General features: G+C 48.8%; 2 protein-coding genes across 2 annotated transcripts; one reads left to right on the forward strand and one right to left on the reverse strand.

Annotated features, from left to right (window-relative positions):
• Positions 1-609: 609 nt before the first annotated feature.
• On the forward strand, positions 610-5,256 carry LOC134082252 (leukocyte immunoglobulin-like receptor subfamily A member 2). The gene is made up of 7 exons (XM_062537901.1): positions 610-775; positions 877-1,173; positions 1,490-1,786; positions 2,324-2,632; positions 4,452-4,547; positions 5,018-5,078; positions 5,199-5,256. Exons 1-7 carry the CDS (start codon positions 715-717, stop codon positions 5,254-5,256), a joined length of 1,179 nt encoding a protein of 392 aa, XP_062393885.1. The 5' UTR covers positions 610-714.
• Positions 5,257-13,596: 8,340 nt separating this feature from the next.
• Positions 13,597-14,808, reverse strand: LOC134082254 (urotensin-2 receptor-like). Its single transcript, XM_062537902.1, has one exon. The coding sequence runs from the start codon at positions 14,806-14,808 to the stop codon at positions 13,597-13,599; it is 1,212 nt and encodes a 403-aa protein (XP_062393886.1).
• Positions 14,809-15,784: the final 976 nt, after the last annotated feature.

Here is a 15,784-nt window from a genome sequence, read left to right on the forward strand (position 1 = left end):
GCCTTGGTATCCTTTTTCTTGGCTTGGATAGCAAAGGTCAGATTAGCACAAAGCACTGGATAATGAATGATATGCAGTACCATGGTGAGTTTGTGTCTATAATTTATTATCATCAGTCAACTAGTGAGATTACATGTCGTCTAATTTGTGATGTGATCTAGGAAAATGTCACCAATTTAAGATTCTGATACCATCCCTGCAACATTCTGGTTTATTATTATTATTATTGTTTAATATTGTAGTTTATAATTATGTTACTGTCAAAAATGGCCTAGTTAAATCTGCACAAACGTTTGCATTGGGCGCAAGTTACTCAGACAAATGAATAATATATGTTTTAAAAGTAGTAGTATATATATATATTAAAAAAAACGTACATTCATTCATATGGGCCTATGCATATGAACATGCACAATAACTTGATATAATAATAAAATAAATCCATTAATTCAATCTAACTAGCTGAAATGGTCCATGAGTTTCGAACAGCGCACATCAATATGGTCTGCGTCTCAGTAACCTAGCAACGGTGAAGAAAAAGAACGGAAGAGCAGTTCAGTTCTCTAGTTCTAGCTTTTTTACTGTCCATCGGTGATACCTGGCGCATACGAACAACACGGGCTATACTTTTGGCTAATAATATCGGCTACGGCTACCTTGAAACATTCTAGACACAGTCGTGACGAGATGGTAGTCTCCATGTAGCCTAAAGTTATGTTAATATGCCCAGGCCTATTAGCGCAGCAGTGGCTGTCATTGTTCTGTTTCTCCTATGGTGAGTATAGCAGGGTCACTTTTTGCGTAGGCTTAAGTTCTAACTACAGAACTAACACGGACTTCTCTGGCTTGACGTGGTGTGTGTGTGTGTGTGTGTAGCATCTGCTCAGGTGTCCTCAGTGTTGCTATCAGCCGACCCAGGAAATGAACTGGTTGTGGGAGAAACACTCATTTTAACCTGCAGAGTGATCATAGATGCCGTTGAGGCCCCTCAGCTGGCCTATGACATCCGGAGGGACAACATCACAGTATCCACCACCACACAAATCCAGGGCAAGACTTACAGTCTTTTTATAGAAGATGTCACCACAGAACAGTCTGGAAAGTACAAATGTGAAGTAACTCTACCTCAGGGTGAGCAGAGAGTAAGTGAGGATTTACAAGTGACTGTGGAAGGTAAGAAGAAAATCACCCATTATTAGAAAGAATTATTTTTGCATCAGATTTCTCTGACTTCCTGTGGAGAGCACCTAATAGAAAATCATAGTAAGTAAGTCAATTTAATTTATAAAGCACATTTACACACATCATAAGCTGACCAAAATGCTTGTGACTCACTAAAGACACAATACAAAAACATTTGACCATTCGACCTCATGCCAGATACAAACCAGTTGTAGTTCCACACTCACCCTTTTATAACCTTAATAACCTCAACCTAAAGGGTCTTTGTCTGGTTCGCAAACATGCATCCGCTTGCTGTGTCACACAGACATCCTCCTGAAGCCCACTCTGACCGTGAGTCCTCCAGATGGGCGAGCGTACTCCGAGGATACCGTCCTCCTGCAGTGTGGACTGCAGCAGCGCCGCGGCTGGAAGTACCTCTGGTACCACGGCTCTCGGAGCGCCCCCCCACTGGAGCAGATCTGGGATGGGGGAGGAGGGGAGGCCGTGCTCAGGCTTTGGCGCTCCACACTCTCAAACACGGGCCAGTACTGGTGCAGAGCCGGCAGGGGCGCGCCTACCTTCTACACGGACTACAGTGACTCGGTCTACCTCAATATCACAAGTGAGTGTGCAGGGGCGCGCCTACCTTCCACACAGACTACTACTGTACAGTGACTCGGTCTACCTCGATATCACAAGTGAGTGTGCAGGGGAAGGTTTTAAGGGTGTATCTACAATCATTATGCCAAAAACGTCTGATCTCACGGCAGATTGTGGTATCATTATAAGCAGACAGATACATGGGTATAATAATTAGTGAACCCCTTTGACCACCAAGTGACAAAAGTGTAGCTCACAAGCGCCACAATCTGTACACTCACCCCACCTGAAGCAAATAAGCTGGTTTGTGTGCTTCTTATACTGATAATAATGTTGATGCATTGCATGAGTCAAAAGTCGCAAGTTGGGTAGGTGGTGTAGACTTAGCTCTGATTTGGCCATAATGGGCCCATGCAGTAGAGGTGGCTATGATATAGCTTGGGTGCTCAATGCCCATACGATGGGTGTCTAGTGCTTGGGTGTCATGAGTCACAGTGGAAATGTGAAGGCCACTGCCACCCAGCTGAAGGCACACACTGCATGGTGTTTGTCTCCGCAGATTTCTTCAGCCGTGTGACCCTGTCTGTGAGCCCTGGGGCGGTTCTGAAGGAGAATGAGCCATTCCGCATCACCTGCGACGCCCAGGTGAGCGAGCGAGAGAGCCTGAAGCCTGAGAACAGCTCCAGTAGGCGCGCTCAGGTGACGTACACCTTCTACAGGAACGGCCAGCCTCTCCTCTCTAGCGCCGCCCGTGTGGCCGTGGTGGCCGTGGACCAGGCGCGCAGCTGCCACGCGGGCAGGTACAGCTGCAGGGTGGCCTCGGGGAGAGCCCAGCTGTCCAGCCCAGAGCTCCACCTCACCACAGACGGTACGCACTACATCTGCGCTCCATGGTGTTTTAAGCCCCCAACGTCGTCTTCCAGGCAGCACTGCCATCGTTGACTTAAAGGCACCTAATCCTAAACCTAACCCAAACCCAAACCCAAACCTTAACCCATGCCTAACCCTAGCACCTTCCAGGCAGCGCTGCCTTGAAGACAATGTTGAGGGCTTAGAACCCCAAGAAACTACATCTGCCACTTAGGCTGGGTGAACCCTGCCTGACCTGCCGGCGAATTTGGATTTCGCCCGGCAGCTCAGGCTGGAAACCTGCACATCTATCTCCCCTGCTTCCTGTCCACAACCTTTGGGTCCAGTCACAAAACTAGCTTATCCAAAAGATGCACCCGGATCGTTGATCTGATTGGTTGAAGGACTCTCCAAGCAGAGTCATTTGAACTATCCTGAACTATCCTAGCCTGTGCGCTTGTCTTTCATTATTGCTGTTCTACATATCATTCCAGAGAAGCAGGGGGAAGATAGCTTTCACCTGAGACCTCCTGTCTGCTTCTGCAATCTCATTCTGAGTTTAATAGGGCAAGAAGCCAGTTGCAACAGGATTTATTACTCGTCTCGTCTCGTCCTTGTGAATACATCAATACATCACACACACACACACACACACACACACACACACACACACACACACACACACACAGCAGTTTATAATACACAGTTCACATGCAACTGTGAACTTACAGCTAATACTGTGTAGGCAAATATGAAGATATTCTGAAATTCATTCAGCAGGAGTCTGATAAAAGATAAGTAGATGTTTATATAGATATTTTTTAGGTGAAACTAAAAATTATGTAAAGCATGTTGGTTAGAATCAGAAAAAGACAGGTGAGACATGATACAGATGTGCTTTATGGTATAGGTGTGCTTTATGTGTTAGCAGACACCTCTCTCCTCATGGTACAGGTGTGCTTTATGTGTTAGCAGAGACCTCTCTCCTCATGATACAGGTGTGCTTTATGGTACAGGTGTGCTTTATGTGTTAGCAGACACCTCTCTCCTCATGGTACAGGTGTGCTTTATGTGTTAGCAGAGACCTCTCTCCTCATGATACAGGTGTGCTTTATGTGTTAGCAGACACCTCTCTCCTCATGAGACAGGTGTGCTTTATGTGTTACTGTAGCAGACACCTCTCTCCTCATGGTACAGGTGAGCTTTATGGTACAGGTGTGCTTTATGTGTTAGCAGACACCTCTCTCCTCATGGTACAGGTGTGCTTTATGTGTTAGCAGACACCTCTCTCCTCATGGTACAGGTGAGCTTTATGGTACAGGTGTGCTTTATGTGTTAGCAGACACCTCTCTCCTCATGGTACAGGTGTGCTTTATGTGTTAGCAGACACCTCTCTCCTCATGGTACAGGTGTGCTTTATGTGTTAGCAGACACCTCTCTCCTCATGGTACAGGTGTGCTTTATGTGTTAGCAGACACCTCTCTCCTCATGAGACAGGTGTGCTTTATGTGTTAGCAGACACCTCTCTCCTCATGGTACAGGTGTGCTTTATGTGTTAGCAGACACCTCTCTCCTCATGGTACAAGTGTGCTTTATGTGTTAGCAGACACCTCTCTCCTCATGGTACAGGTGTGCTTTATGTGTTAGCAGACACCTCTCTCCTCATGGTACAGGTGTGCTTTATGTGTTACTGTAGCAGACACCTCTCTCCTCATGGTACAGGTGTGCTTTATGTGTTAGCAGACACCTCTCTCCTCATGGTACAGGTGTGCTTTATGTGTTACTGTAGCAGACACCTCTCTCCTCATGGTACAGGTGTGCTTTCTGTGTTACTGTAGCAGACACCTCTCTCCTCATGGTAATCCTGGTGGGTGTGGCTCTTGTCATAGCTGTCACGCTGGCTGCGGGCTTCATACCAGAGCTGCTCCCCAGAGGTAAAGCACACACTGACACCTGACACCTCACACCTGGACACTGTTACACCTTTACACAGTTACACTGAAAAAAGTGATATCTTACCAAGTGTTATAATCTTATACCAAGATAAGAAATCTAGTTTGTATTATTTTTAGTATAAATATGACACCCAGGCTACTTTCTTTGAGATTTCCGGTAAGATTGTTTGACTTAAATTAAGACTTAAAAAACAAGTAAATGTATCTGCCAATGGAACAAGAAAAAATTGCTTTAATTTAAGATTTGAGATTTAAAATTGAAGATATATTGTCATAAATCTTACATCTCATTTTAAATTAAGGCAAAACTTTCTTGTTCCATTGGCAGATAAGTTTGCTACAGCAGGAAACTGAATTAGGATGCTGAGTTTCCACAGGCTGTGATACACAGTTCATTTCCAGTCTGTAGTAATTTGGAGATCCCCTCAGTAATGTATTTTCTCTCGTAGATGTTCCTTCATCCATGGCTTGTCTAACCCGTGTCATGACACACACTTCTGGGAGAGAAAGGTGAATGTGTATGCATGCTACTATCCACTGTATACTGTACTGTATGTTTAAATTCAACTTTGTCATGACCGATTGTTTTTAACTGTATGTATGTATCTATGTATGAATATATTTCCACAGCACTTACCGCTGCCCAGCCGAGCCTGAACCGGCTGTGTGTACCAGTCTTGCTCAATAAAAAATCTTATTCTACGTATTCCAAAGGCTATACTGTTCATCTATTTACCATGAACATCAGTTAAAGAGATCGACTTCTTGGATGAGAGTTCACCAGCAGGTGGCTCCACAGTCAGGGGAAAGTGTGTGTGTGTGTGGGAGTGTGTGTGTGTGTGTGCGCACGCGCGCGCGTGTGTGTGTGTGCGTGCGTGTGTGTGTCTGAGTATGCACATTTTTTTGTCTGTGTGGTGCTGTGCATGCGCATTTGTGTGAGTCTGTGCGTGTGTTTGTCTGCATGTGACTGTATTTGCCTGCGTGTGTTTGTTTGTCTGTCTGTGTATGCATGTGTTTGTCTGTGTGTGTGTGTCTGTCTGTCTGTCTGTTTGTCTCTCTATCTGAATGTATGTGTGTGTGTGCATCTGTTTCTCTGTCTGAATGTGCATACAGTATATTTGTCTGTATGTGTGTGTCTGTCTTTCTGTTGGTGCATTTGTTGGTATGTGTGTGGGTGTGCGTCTGTGTCTGTCTGATTGTGCATCTCTGTGTGTGTGGTGTGTGTCTCTGTCTCTCTCTCTGTCTGTGTGTGCATGTGTTTGTATGAGTACACACTTTCTAATCTGAGTATTTCTTTTCAGCATTGCAGGATATAAATCCCCTCTAGAAAGAGAACAGATGTCTGCAGCTGAGCACACTGGCACAGGTTAGCACACTGGCACAGGTTAGCACATCAGTACAGGTTAGCACACTGGCACAGGTTAGCACACTGGCACAGGTTAGCACACTGGCACAGGTTAGCACACTGGCACAGGTTAGCACATCAGTACAGGTTAGCACACTGGCACAGGTTAGCACACTGGCACAGGTTAGCACATCAGTACAGGTTAGCACATCAGTACAGGTTAGCACATTGGTACAGGTTAGCTCATTGGTACATTCATATCAGGCTTGTGCAAAATTCAGAATTGAATTGAGAATGACTCCTAAATTCCAATTCAATTCTTGAGTTTGAATTCAATTTGAATTGAGGTCAAAAGCAGGATGCAGAATTACAATTCGAATTTCAATTAAAGGAAGTAGAAAGTGAAATTGAATTGAATTTTAATGAAATTCCCATAAAATCATATCCATAATTTAAGAGTAGTGTTAAACAATGAAGTTTCACTAAATATGTCAGATATGATCTCAGCAAACACACAACTTATAATTGAAAACAATAATCAATTATTTCCAAAGTAACCTTCCCAAAACTGAATGTATGTGAGATTCAATCAACACATTCTTCCTGTTATGTGACCACTGATCTATAAAGAATAAGTTATTCTTTATAGATCAGTGTATGTGACTGTGGAATTTTTTGAATTGCCATGAATTGAATTCCACTTCCTGTCATTCCAATTAAAATGTATCTTCCTGTGGGGTGGGGCCAACTCAATTAAAATTCCAAGTCATGAATTGAATGGAGGCCAATTCTAAAATTCGGCATTGTGCACAAGCCTATTCATATCTGTACTGCAGTAATGGAACAGGAATCATTCCACTGATTTTCAACCGAAACACAACATGAAGCAGACACTCCAAAAGTCATTTCTTGTTGAAAATGCAGATTTTCTTTGACTTTTTGGTGTCTGCTTTGTGATGAAGGCTTTGCGTTGGTGATCCCCTCACTGGGCAGTGAAACACTGGGCTCTAAATATGTACTAAGTGGCGTAGAGTAAGAGGTCATCTGTGCTTTTAACACCCCTGACTGACCATAATCCCTGTGTGACTGACTGACCATTATGCCCGTCTGACTGAATGGCTAGCACTAGCTGTCAGAGAACAAGTGAAAGAGAGAGAGAGAGGGACGGAGGTAGAGCGAGAGACAGACAGCCGGGGAGAGGTGCAGACACGGTGTATTTACAGTCCTCTGGGTGTGTGAGCGTGTGTGTGAACTGCGCTATGCATGTCCGTTTATGTAACCTCCGGCCCCACTGGCCTCCCAAAGCCAGGCTCTCGCCAGATCTCGGCGGCTGACAAGCCGGTGTAAAGGCAGGGGCCGGCGCGCCGCGGACGACTGCTGGGCGGCTCCGGGGGCCTCCATCTCCACAAAGACACGCTTGTCTGATCCCAGTGATGGACTGTTTGCCGTCCAGCCCAGCCCTGACGCGCAGGGAGGGGACTGCTTCAGAGCGGGGCTTCGCTTGCCCCTGCGAGGTTTGCATGGAGCCACAAAAGTGGCCTCGAGAGCTGGTGTTAATCTCACTCACGGCAGTAAAGAGGACTATAAATACAGTTACGGTTTGTGTTGGAGGGAGTTTGCCATAACAAAGATAAAACTCACACACACACACACACACACACACTCGCGTGTGGCGTGTGTAGATGCAAATGATTGTATAAGGTGACTCGACAGACAGACAGTGATGAGTCTATTTGACTCTCACACTAACGGGTACCTTCACTGCAGTTAGCAAGTTGGGTTCAGATGGATTTGAAATGAATTTGAAGGGTTTTGGAATAGCTGAGTCATCTATTTCATATTAAAATGCAAGTGTTAGCACTGTAATGGTATCATTTGTTGAGATGTTAGCAGAACTGTCGTCTCGGATCAAGAAATGCTGCGAAGTCAAATAGGGTGAGTTCAGAAAGGACAAGAGAGCGGGACAGAGAGAGAGAGAGAGAGAGAGAGAGAGAGAGAGAGATTGAGTGAGGAAAAACAGATGGAGAGATTGGATTCTGGAGCAGGGCGGACGAGAGTGGTGGGGGGGGGGGCAGGCCGGCGGGCGGGCGAGGGGGGATTCTTTTTTGTGCGTGTCTGAGAGAAAGGGAGCCTCTCATACGCGCCCAGCAGGAGCTTGGCCCGGTCCACGGCCCAGTCTCGTCTGCCCAGCAGGGGACTTTCCTGAGCAGCCTGCCCTTGGGAGGGGCACCTGCCTCAGCCGCAAACACTGCTGCCGAGGGGCGCGGGGCTGGAGGTGGGGGCGGAGTGTGAGTGGACATGTTTGGGCGGGGGGGGGGGAAGACAGTTGGGAAGGAGTGGAGTGGTGTGGAGTGGAGGGGTGGGGGGGGATCAGTGGTTGACGGATGGAAAGACGCTCTCAATTCCTGGAAGGGGACACGTGCAGTTTATGAAACACACAGGTAACACAAAACGACGAGCCAAAAAAACGAAGCCGCTCCACCCCATTCCACCCCCCCCCCCAGCCGCCCAGAGCACGTCCACGTGTGCAGCTGGGGGCAGAATGAGAAGTGAGTGCTGAGCGGCGTTATAGCGGCGTCTGGGTTATTGTTGGAGAGCTCCACCGCACCGCCGCCGCCTGGGACAGTAAGCACCGCCGCACACTGACAGTATATGGATGAAGCGCCCTGCTCCTGCTTCTGCTCCTGGCCAATACTTTCCACTGTTTGGCTTAGCAGGGTAAACACACGTGTTTGAAGTTTATCAGACACTCAATCACTGGAGCAGGCCGCGGGAGGTCTCCGGGTCGTTTTAATGCCGGGTAATAATATAGCAATACATTTCCAATATTTAAGAGCCCACTCCCACGGAGACGAGGAACCGTTAACCGCCTTGCGGTTTTCCAAGAGAGGCAGCTAAACGCTGTGCGCCAAGACGCGCTACTAAATTACTAACGCATCTTCCAAGTATGCTGTAGATGTGACCATGCTTAGCTAACATGAGAATGGTCAGTAGTGTGGGGCGGTGAGACTGAGACCGCACTGTGTTCTCTTGGGCCGACAGGATCTGCTGGGCATTTTTCTTAGTGGAGTTCTGGTGGTGGGACGACTGTTTGAAGAGCAGGGTGTTAATCTCGTCCAGAAAGTTCTGCCATAGGTCTCTGGCTCCTTCTGGGAGGGATGCAGTGTTATGGCCAGTGGTTAGGGTTTTGTGTCTGTGTGTGTGTCTGTGTGTGTGTGTGTGTGTGTGTGTGAGGGGCAGGGGGTTGAAGGAGGAGTTGAAGGGGGCTCATAATAACAACTGGTCCTGGATCTGCCGCCAGGACTCAAAAATGTGTTCCGCGCTTCACAGAGTCACGCATTTTGGACACGCTCTTGTGCCCCGAGGTAAATGGAACCACATGCGGCATGTGCTGTCTCCAGGCTCAGTTCTGCTCAGCTCCGCTCACGGCCTGCCTAGTTAGCAAGCCTGCTCAGCTCAGCCCAGCTCACGGCCTGCCTAGTTAGCAAGCCTGCTCAGCTCAGCCCAGCTCACGGCCTGCCTAGTTAGCAAGCCTGCTCCGCTCAGCTCCGCTCACGGCCTGCCTAGTTAGCAAGCCTGCTCCGCTCAGCTCCGCTCACGGCCTGCCTAGTTAGCAAGCCTGCTCAGCCCAGCTCACGGCCTGCCTAGTTAGCAAGCCTGCTCAGCCCAGCTCAGCTCACGGCCTGCCTAGTTAGCAAGCCTGCTCAGCCCAGCTCACGGCCTGCCTAGTTAGCAAGCCTGCTCAGCCCAGCTCACGGCCTGCCTAGTTAGCAAGCCTGCTCAGCTCCACTCACGGCCTGCCTAGTTAGCAAGCCTGCTCAGCCCAGCTCAGCTCACGGCCTGCCTAGTTAGCAAGCCTGCTCAGCCCAGCTCACGGCCTGCCTAGTTAGCAAGCCTGCTCAGCCCAGCTCACGGCCTGCCTAGTTAGCAAGCCTGCTCAGCTCAGCTCAGCTCACGGCCTGCCTAGTTAGCAAGCCTGCTCAGCCCAGCCCAGCTCACGGCCTGCCTAGTTAGTAAGCCTGCTCAGCTCAGCTCACGGCCTGCCTAGTTAGCAAGCCTGCTCAGCCCAGCTCACGGCCTGCCTAGTTAGCAAGCCTGCTGCTCCTGCACTCGCCTCACCTCTCTACAGCTGGGAGGTTGCTGTTGCCTCCATCAGAAGAGATGGAACTGAGGAAGCGGACGTCCTCTCAGATGTGGATTCTATTCTCCACATGTTCCGCAGCCAAGGCTGTCCACGTCATCATGACTGACGTGCACAAGCAAAGCCCAGACTGATGACTAACTTTATTGGAACTTCTTTCACTTTTCATGTCTGATGTTTTTTTTTTTTTCGATGGTAATGGTGATTATTTCCACACATTTTGTAGATTATCCAGCTGTGTGTGTGTGTGTGTGTGTCTGTCTGTCTGAGGAGGTGCTATTATGTTATGTATTCAACTATGAGGTCTTAGATGGTGAAAACTCTGTTGCTAGCGGTCATCTCGGTTTGTCCTTAGAGTTGGCCTGTGAGGACCGGGTGATAGATTGATCTGGTCCTGTTCGTCACAGACGCTGGTATAGACAGGACCCCCCCCCCCTTCTTCACTCCTCCCTGTCAAACAACAATATTTGCTCATGTGCGTCAGAGACCAGCAGGCTACCTAACACTCTACAGGGACACCATTTAGACACACACAGACAAGACACACACACACACACACACACACAGACAGATATACGCAACATGACAGCTGCATATGTAAGCCTCGCACAGACACACACACACACACACACACACACATACTGTTGTGTACACTCTTGTGCCATTGGCTGTCTGGAACGCACGCATGCACCGGGGATAGAGTACTTAGTGATTCCATTTTGCATGCTTGTTGGTAAAGAAGATGTGAACAGTGTGAATATCCCTCACCATACACACACACACACACACACATTCACCAAAGTCTTCATATCGAGGTCATAAATCAAATGGAGTCCTACAATGGCGTCTAGAAACTCGCTCACCTCAGTTGGGTCTTCATCCCCCTTTCTATGACACACACACACACACACGCACACACACACTCATCTGTTAAAGTCATAACCAGCAGTGTCCATTCTTGCGATCTCTCCTCTCTGCTATGTCATTCAGTCTATACGTTTGAGCTCTTTGCATCTCTCCGCACCGTATAGGCCAGCAGACGGACTGAAGCCCATGATGATCCAGCACCACGCTGCTTTCACAAACCTTTTATTACATGGACGTGCACATCACACTCACAAACATGCAGCACATGGCATGGCACATGAAAACAAATACTGTAAGTGAACAAACAAGTGAAATCCATGCAGATATTAAAACTTAAACATTCTTCTCATTTCAAAAGATTGACAAGCTTTGTGGAGACAGCATTTAGATATAAGGCACATGAATAATACTCTTCTGACTACACAGTTTCTGGTACTCGATTATTCATAAAATTGCACAAAAGATAGATGGCAGTCCTTCGAAGAAGCACCATGGCCCACTAGTACTTCACCATTGCACTCTGAACAGTAGAGTCTGTCAAAAAAAACAATGAGCACGCTCATTTTCATTCATCTAGGTTGAGGAGCCATCTTATTGGACACGATAACATTCATCATTTCTGAGGTGTTCCGCTTTCTCTTCTTGTGTTGTCTAGAGTGTGTGAACAAACATCTGTGTTCAATCTACTGAAGCAGACCACTGCAAAGACATGGGGCGTCCCCTCCCCTCACACACACCTAGAACCAACAGCATCTCAGAATTTACAAAGCAGCCTAGAAATCTATTTTAAACGAAACTTTTCAACAAAGTGAGGTTTAACTTCATCTTTAAAAAGTTTTTTTTATGTATTTCAACTTCATAATAATTTCAACAACTTAAAAGCATTCTGTAGCACATGATAAAATGATTTGTCCTCGGAGAAAATACAAGCTCATAACAACAACATAACAAAATAAGTGCTCTGGCTAAAATACTGTGGCTATGCCGTTTGCAAGCATTCTGGAAACTGGACTTCTGACAGTTTCTGTTGTCATGGTGGTGCAGGTATTGCCAGTCCTTGTCAGGATGGTCGGTTGGTGCAGGTGAGAGGTGCTTGAGGCCAGTACAGTGCAAATATCAGAACAGCCCTAAAACACATCCAACCAGACTTGGCATGAAACCGTCTGGGTGACTGTGGTTTTGCCTGGATCGTTGGCGAGGTATTTCTCACGTCTTGAAGAACAACCGCGCACAAGAGGCTCCATGGAGTTTTTATTTCCAGGCGCATGTAAAGGAGAGTCTGCTGAGAAAAGGGCTGTTAGCACCACGAGTAACCATGTACAGATGTTGTGGTTTCAGCTGAGGCACTTCCACTCGCTGTAGGTACGCTGAGAGCTCGGCTTATCTTCTGTCCCTGGGTGCTGGGTGGCATACAGCGCTCAATACTGATTGTGGGTTTGCTGTTTTGGTAGGCAGCAGTGCAGTGCAGTGCTGCACAGCCAGCGATGGTCTTTACTGTGAACTGAGCGTTCTATTCAGCATCAGCAGAAGCTGATCTACTTTGTGTTAGCATAAGGCACTGGTCCAGTCTCCAGGGGGGTGTGGATCAAGGCAAGTCCATCTGGTATTAGTGAAGATGGCCCAGGTGTGATTGGCAAGTCCATCTGGTATTAGTGAAGATGGCCCAGGTGTGATTGAAAGCTATTCCACTGCTGCCTACATTTGGTGCTGACCTGTTCAACATTTCTGTACAGCTGGTCCATTTTGTATTATTAAAGTGCTGGTTCATTCTGTGTTAGCATGTAGGCCTACGGTTGTTGCCTACCATAGTTTATATAGGCTGTTCGGTGTTTAGCTAGTGTGTGTAGATAGTCGGTTCTGTGTTTGTGTATGTAGCTACAGTAGTCCATGGTCTGTTTGCATATGGAGCTGGACCATTTTGTGTTGATGTGTCGCTTGTACGCTCTGTGTTAGCATGTGAGGCTAGTAGCCTATTCTGCTTCAATGTATAAAGCTGGTCTGGTCTGTCAAGAGAATAGAGAGTGCCTGTTTTGTGTTAACATCTGGTCTGGAATCTGGCCTGTTTTGCGTGGCACTGATCTGCCGTGTGTTAGCGTATGGAGCTGATCTGCCATGTGTTAGCGTATGGAGCTGGTCTGCTGTGTGTTAGCGTATGGAGCTGGTCTGCCGTGTGTTAGCGCATGGAGCTGGTCTGCTGTGTGTTAGCGTATGGAGCTGATCTGCCGTGTGTTAGCGTATGGAGCTGATCTGCCGTGTGTTAGCGTATGGAGCTGATCTGCCGTGTGTTAGCGTATGTGTGTTAGCGTATGGAGCTGGTCTGCTGTGTGTTAGCGTATGGAGCTGGTCTGCTGTGTGTTCGCGTATGTGTGTTAGCGTATGGAGCTGATCTGCTGTGTGTTAGCGCATGGAGCTGATCTGCTGTGTGTTAGCGTATGGAGCTGATCTGTGTGTGTTAGCGTATGGAGCTGGTCTGCTGTGTGTTAGCGTATGTGTGTTAGCGTATGGAGCTGATCTGCCTTGTGTTAGCGCATGGAGCTGATCTGCTGTGTGTTAGCGTATGGAGCTGATCTGTGTGTGTTAGCGTATGGAGCTGGTCTGCTGTGTGTTAGCGTATGTGTGTTAGCGTATGGAGCTGATCTGCCTTGTGTTAGCGTATGGAGCTGATCTGCCGTGTGTTAGCGTATGGAGCTGGTCTTCTGACACAAGGGGGCGCTAGAGCTGACGGTCTGCCGGTTTCTCCTGCGCTTGCCCGTGAGCAGCGTGTAGAAGAATGGGTTGACGGAGGAGTTGCCGAAGGTCAGGCCCGTGAGGATGCGGTTGACGGTGATCTGCGTGCTGGTGGGCACGGACGGCAGGAAGTCGGGCTGGTAGAGCGGCAGCAGCTGCCACACCCAGAAGGGCAGGAAGCAGGCCCAGAAGGCCAGCACGATGCCCAGGATGAGCAGCAGCACCTTGGGCCGCGGGGCGCGCGGCGTGTAGCTGCCGCTGGAGCTCCAGGCCGCCTGGCTCTGCGACCTCCAGTAGAGGCGTCCCAGCGCGGCGTACAGTGCCCCGATGGCCAGCCCCGGCGCCAGGATGCTGGTGCAGAACAGCACGCTCAGGTAGACGCGGAAGCTCTGCTCGTCCCACGCCGGCTCGCACAGCATGCGCGCGCCGATCTGCTCCAGGTGCAGCGTGATCATCATGGGCAGGCTGAGCGCCACGGCGCCGCCCCAGGCCAGCGCCACGCGCAGCAGCCCCGAGGAGGGCGAGACGGACGCCGCCAGCGGGTGCGCCACGGCCCGGTAGCGGTCCACGCTCATGGCGGTCAGCGTGAAGATGCTGGCGTGCATGGTGAGCAGGTCCAGGCTCAGCAGGAGCCGGCAGCCCACCTCGCCGAACGCCCAGTCGGACGTCAGGCTGTCGTACACCACGAAGGGCGCGGTGGACAGGTACAGCAGGTCGGCCATGGCCAGGCTCAACACCTGGATGTGGAGGGAGGAGGACGAGGAGGAGGAGGAGGAGGAGGAGGTGTTGGGCGAGGAAGAGGGGGAGAGGGAGGGGGAGGAGGACGCGGAGCTCAGACAGGAGCGACCCAGGCACGCCATACACGGCCCCCCCAGCGGTCTCCGTCGGCCCCCCCTGCGGCGATGCAGGAGCAGTCCAATGGTGTAGAGATTACCCACAATCCCCAGCAGGGACAGCAGGGAGAGCAGGAAGCAGAAGAGAGCGGTGGAGGCCATACTCGGGGATGGAGAGAGCGACGGAGAGGTGGAGGGGAGGGACAGGTTGAGGAGCGAGAGGGTGGAGGATGGAGAGGGGGAGGGGAGGGACAGGTTGAGGAGCGAGAGGGCAGAGGACGGAGAGGGGGAGGAGATGAAGGGGACGGAGGGGCCCAAGAGCTCCATGCCGCCGGCTCAGTAGTCTTCCTTCTTATTGGCTCTCCTGGAAAATGGGACTTTGTCTCGGCGTCTTCAACTGTCTCTCCCAGTGAAAAACATGGCCCGTTTATTGAGTTCCTTTTCCTGTCTAGGTGACCAGGTAAAGTTGTCCAGCACACCAATAGAAAAGGGCAGTGACGGATCCACAGTGAGCCTGAAACTGTTTTTAGCTGTTAGAAAAATGGGACCATTTTATTGGAGGGGAAAAGAACAAAAGGATAAAATTAGGGGGGATTTCATGAATAAGAAACCATGAACAAACTGGTTTTATATTACCTGAAAAGAATCACTGAAAAAGTAACTTCCTGATGACCACAGAAATGATCTAATTCTGAGCTGTTTGATTCTGAGATCTACGGTCCTCACGCATGTCTGTCGCTTAGAAGACAGCGGGTGTCTGCAGATATGCGCGTCAAGCAATCACCACACATTTGAGTCTAAACATTTTCTTCACCGCCTTAGGAAATTCCTCCAACTTTCTACGCCACTGTGGCTTCGATGATAAAGAGGGTTGTAAGACAGGGTCATAAAATACTTGACCAATCCCTTGGAAGTGCCAAGGTTGTTCTAGCCTGTAAATTAGGAAGAATGAATTCGGTTTATAAATAGGCCTTGTATATTCATTTGGCTGAATTGGCACATACAAGCATATCTGGAGAATAATACCGCTTGTGAAGTGTGACTTAATCAAAGCCTTTTCTAAACCACTAGCACTAATTTCACGCTTTAAGACCTCAGCTTAGATAACCCTATGCCTATAGTTAACTGATTAAGAGTCTGTAACTTTATACGTGTCAAGATCAAAGCCGTCCCATGGGGTCTTCGAGACGGGAGGGAGCCAGGGAGGACTTGGTGACCCTTCTGCGTCGAGGTTGAATGCTACTGTTCGACTGTGCTGGAACAGGCCGACCCCTACTGTGCCGAGGTGGCCTTACTTTAAACG

Source organism: Sardina pilchardus, chromosome 6 (assembly GCF_963854185.1).
Source record: "Sardina pilchardus chromosome 6, fSarPil1.1, whole genome shotgun sequence".
Taxonomy (NCBI): Eukaryota; Metazoa; Chordata; class Actinopteri; order Clupeiformes; family Clupeidae; genus Sardina; species Sardina pilchardus.

Coding starts and splice junctions, on each gene's coding strand:
- LOC134082254 (XM_062537902.1), bottom strand. CDS start 14,808: ATGGAGCTCTTGGGCCCCTCCGTCCCCTTCATCTCCTCCCCCTCTCCG.
- LOC134082252 (XM_062537901.1), top strand. CDS start 715: ATGTTAATATGCCCAGGCCTATTAGCGCAGCAGTGGCTGTCATTGTTC. Junction 1,787..2,323: donor GGTCTACCTCAATATCACAA/GTGAGTGTGCAG, acceptor TTGTCTCCGCAG/ATTTCTTCAGCCGTGTGACC. Junction 5,079..5,198: donor CACACTTCTGGGAGAGAAAG/GTGAATGTGTAT, acceptor ATATTTCCACAG/CACTTACCGCTGCCCAGCCG.